This window comes from Adiantum capillus-veneris, chromosome 23 (assembly GCF_014529385.1).
Source record: "Adiantum capillus-veneris isolate H3 chromosome 23, ASM1452938v2, whole genome shotgun sequence".
In the NCBI taxonomy this organism is placed as follows: Eukaryota; Viridiplantae; Streptophyta; class Polypodiopsida; order Polypodiales; family Pteridaceae; genus Adiantum; species Adiantum capillus-veneris.
In genome coordinates this window covers 12,762,125-12,765,592 of record NC_140953.1, presented here as the reverse complement: position 1 = coordinate 12,765,592, position 3,468 = coordinate 12,762,125, and the positions used below count along the sequence as shown (strand labels likewise).

The 3,468-nt window shown below is 42.8% G+C and overlaps 1 protein-coding gene across 1 annotated transcript; it reads left to right on the top strand.

The window, feature by feature from the left end:
• The first annotated feature begins 2,115 nt into the window (after positions 1-2,115).
• Positions 2,116-3,009, top strand: LOC147427433 (uncharacterized). Its single transcript, XM_086497616.1, has one exon. It carries the CDS (start codon positions 2,116-2,118, stop codon positions 3,007-3,009), a length of 894 nt encoding a protein of 297 aa, XP_086353742.1.
• Positions 3,010-3,468: the final 459 nt, after the last annotated feature.

Genomic DNA, 3,468 nt, shown 5'->3' with positions numbered 1-3,468 from the left:
AGGCGACTTGAGGATCACAGAGCTGCATGTCACGCCAAGGGCAAGTGTCAAAGACATGTTTTTTTTTTGTAGACCAACAAGCACAAAAGTGAGCAGGTACTGGACTCGTTTCTATTGGTGTACATGAGCAGCATTAGAGCATTGAGCAAAGTGGGTTTGAGTTCGACTCTGTAAGCTTGATGTACTTTGAGGTCTCACTTAACACCGAAGGATTCAGTGAATGGAATTGTTGAAGACTCCAGGTAATGGATAAGGACCGAGTAGTAGTAGTTTATGTAAGGGCATCATGAGAGAAATTTTGTAATGGAAATGGCCTATGAACATTGTGAATAGAGGAATTAAGAGAACTATAGTGAGAATTTTCATGAGGCGACTTTGAGAATATATAGGGTGAACTTAATTAGCGGTAGCATCATAGCCATTATACTTAATTAACTAGAATGAACAATACTTTTGAATGAGAGAGTAGAATAAGAGAACTTCACAACAGTTAAGGCCCGCCTGGATTTATGTGGAGCCGGTCTCCTCTCTAAAAGGCTTTTGTATTATAATTTCTCCCATAAGAGAGACTCGATACAATACAAGCTTTGTGTTCTTTAAGACCTTGATGGTGCAATAGAGCTTCATACACCACAATTATGCTCGTAATTTAGCTAATTGAAAGCATTAACTTGTCCAGGGCCTCAATGCCAAGACCTCAAACACCTTCAAAGGTGGAGAGAGCTAGCAAGGAATGAGGGTAGAAAAGAGGAAGAAGAAACATTCATATGAGAAAGAAATAGTTCCTCACTTATCATCACTCTTCTTGCTTTGCATAGCATAATAGCATAGTATTGAAGATGGAGAAGATGTCAAGCTTAAACATTGAAGCATGGCTCTTGGTTGGATTTGCATTCCATAGCCAAGAGTGTTGGTGTAGGCTCTTAACTTCTCAACAAGCTTAGAGAAGGAGATGGAGTTCTTGCACTTTCACCAAGTGAGAATGAGCATGTGAGTGTGTGAAAAAGAGTATACCCCCCAAGCACACCCCCAAGTTGCTTTGATCAACCCCTCCTTGTAGCTCATGCTTGCATTTGATTGGACCCCTACAAGCCTAACCAATCACATGCATAGTGCATATCAAGCAACCATGTTAGCATTAGGACAAGTGTTCTCCTTTCCCCTTTGAGAGAGAGGACTTGTTAAATGCATAAACAATTAATTTAATTAGCTAAATTATCATTGGACCCACTAGGGATCAACCAATAGGCTTTAGGTACCTTACGAGGGCAACATGGGAAGGAACTTGACATGTGTCCTTGTTACCTCTTTAGACTAGGCTTGCATGGAGTGAGTGTGTGTGTGTGTGTGTGTGTGTTCTCTCTCATGTCCCTACATGTAGGGCACGCCCCCCCTTGTGTAGGGATGTGTTTGACTTTTTGGAACACCTCAAGCTACTCAAACATGTTAGTCATAAAGCACCTTAAGCACCTTATTCAACAAACACGACAAGCACCTCAAGCACCTTAGTCAACAAGCACGACAAGCACCTCAATCTTGGGCCAAATTCCCACCTCAAGCACAACCCTAGCTGGCGTAAGGTCCTAAGTCTAAGGACTTTTAACACTAACCTTTGGAGGTCTCTAATGAAGCTACCCCTAAGGTCTTTCAAGTTCCATTAGCTAGCATTGCTCTTTGATAAACCATCTCTCATTTGGACCTATTGAATTTGGCTCCGTGTTGAGATAGATCCATAATATATCCTAACTCTTGTTCTCGTTTATTCTCCCACATTAAATGATCAGTTTAATATGAGAAAATCGTTTGGGTTCGTTAGATATTAGATTTTATGACAATTTTAAATAGCACACAGCTTGAGACGACCTGCAAATGATGACGGTAGAAGATAGTCCCTACCAATGTCTAGCAACCACAAAGCACACATTTAAAACATGCTATGCTTTAAGTGGGAAGGGAAGCATCAAGCATCCATACTGTATGTTGTTGATGTTGCATCAATACTAGACATATAAATTTCACAATGTGTTTGATGTGTTGGATAGTGAGAGAGTGGATTATGAAGATCCAAGTACCTTTGATGAAGCTCTCAAAGTTGCCAGAGCAAAGAGTCGAAAGATGAAGAAGAAGATGGAGGCAGGATTGTTGCAGTCAGTAATCATGGCAGCCAGTGGACCTAGGCCCAAACAGATTGATGAGCATCTAGAGGTAAAAGCTCCTTTTCTTGATATGCATTTGATTAAAGCATGTGAAGCTGCTGCCCGTCGGCGAGAGGAGATAGAACAAGTGCCAACCAGGTCCCAAAAGATACAGAGAGGCATATTCAGAGTGCCACCCAGTTTGCTTGCTCGAGAAGACGAGGTGATAGAAGATCTTAAAGAAGAGGTGTCAGTTCTAGAGCCAGCAACGAGGCTGACAGTAAAGGTGCAAGAACCGGCAAGATCAAAAGATGAGTCCGACAGTTCTCATAGCTCCAGCAGCAGTTTGGACACAGATAGCATGTGGGAGACAGAATCCATCTCTTCTAGGTATGAAAGTTATGATGTTTTTCATGTAGATGAAGTGGAGCAAGATGTATACGAGTTGCCTGCCAATCATTTGAAGGTAAAAGAAGAGCATAGTGCAAGTGTGGAGATGCCTTGTGTGAACAGGCCAGTCGAGCAACCATCTCTTGTGTCTTATGGTGGTGATTCCTTGCTAACGGAAGAGGTATGGTTTGATTGTGCATCAGACCTAATTGAAGAGCAGGTTTTCGAGGATGACTTGCAGGAGCTAGGAACAGAAGCTGTGGTAGGTCAAGTTGATTTGTCTATGCAGGGGGTGGGGCAACCTTGTCTTGGAGGGCATGTAGAGGTGCACAGTGTAGTTTCAAAGTTTGTGTGTAGTTGTGGAGAGCTAGCTCCGGCAGATGACTCTATGGAAACGGATGCAGGTGCAGCATATAAGAGTGAGATTCCATGCAAAGAGGAAGGTGCCACCAACCTTGCAGGTCATGAGGTATTTGAAGAATAGATTGAAGCTCTAGCAGGTCATGCTCTTAGGTCTGAAGAGTTGGTTTTGGTGCCAAGTTTAAAAGATTTGGATACAGGTATGCAAGGCAAACATGTTTGTCTGGCTATGCAGAAAGTGGAGGCAAATGGCAGGGTTTACCTACTTTATGCTATGCTATTGATAGCTATGTTGTTGCAGGTTGCTTTGCAAGGTGTACTATGCAGGTTTCGGTGCTCATATGAGAAAGGTGATGATATGGAGAGTTCTCTAGCAGGTGACACGATAGTTGCTTATGGTACCAATGCTTCAAGTGGTCGAAAGTATTCTTATGGTTGGCACGAAGGCTTGTGGATGCAGGGTGACAAAGCTCCATGCTATGGAGAGCTAGAAGGGTGGTGTGTCTATTGGCATACAAGTGCAAAGAGGGGCTTCAATGTGCATGCTTTACAGGTGGATGGCCACAGCCAATGCTTTACGTTT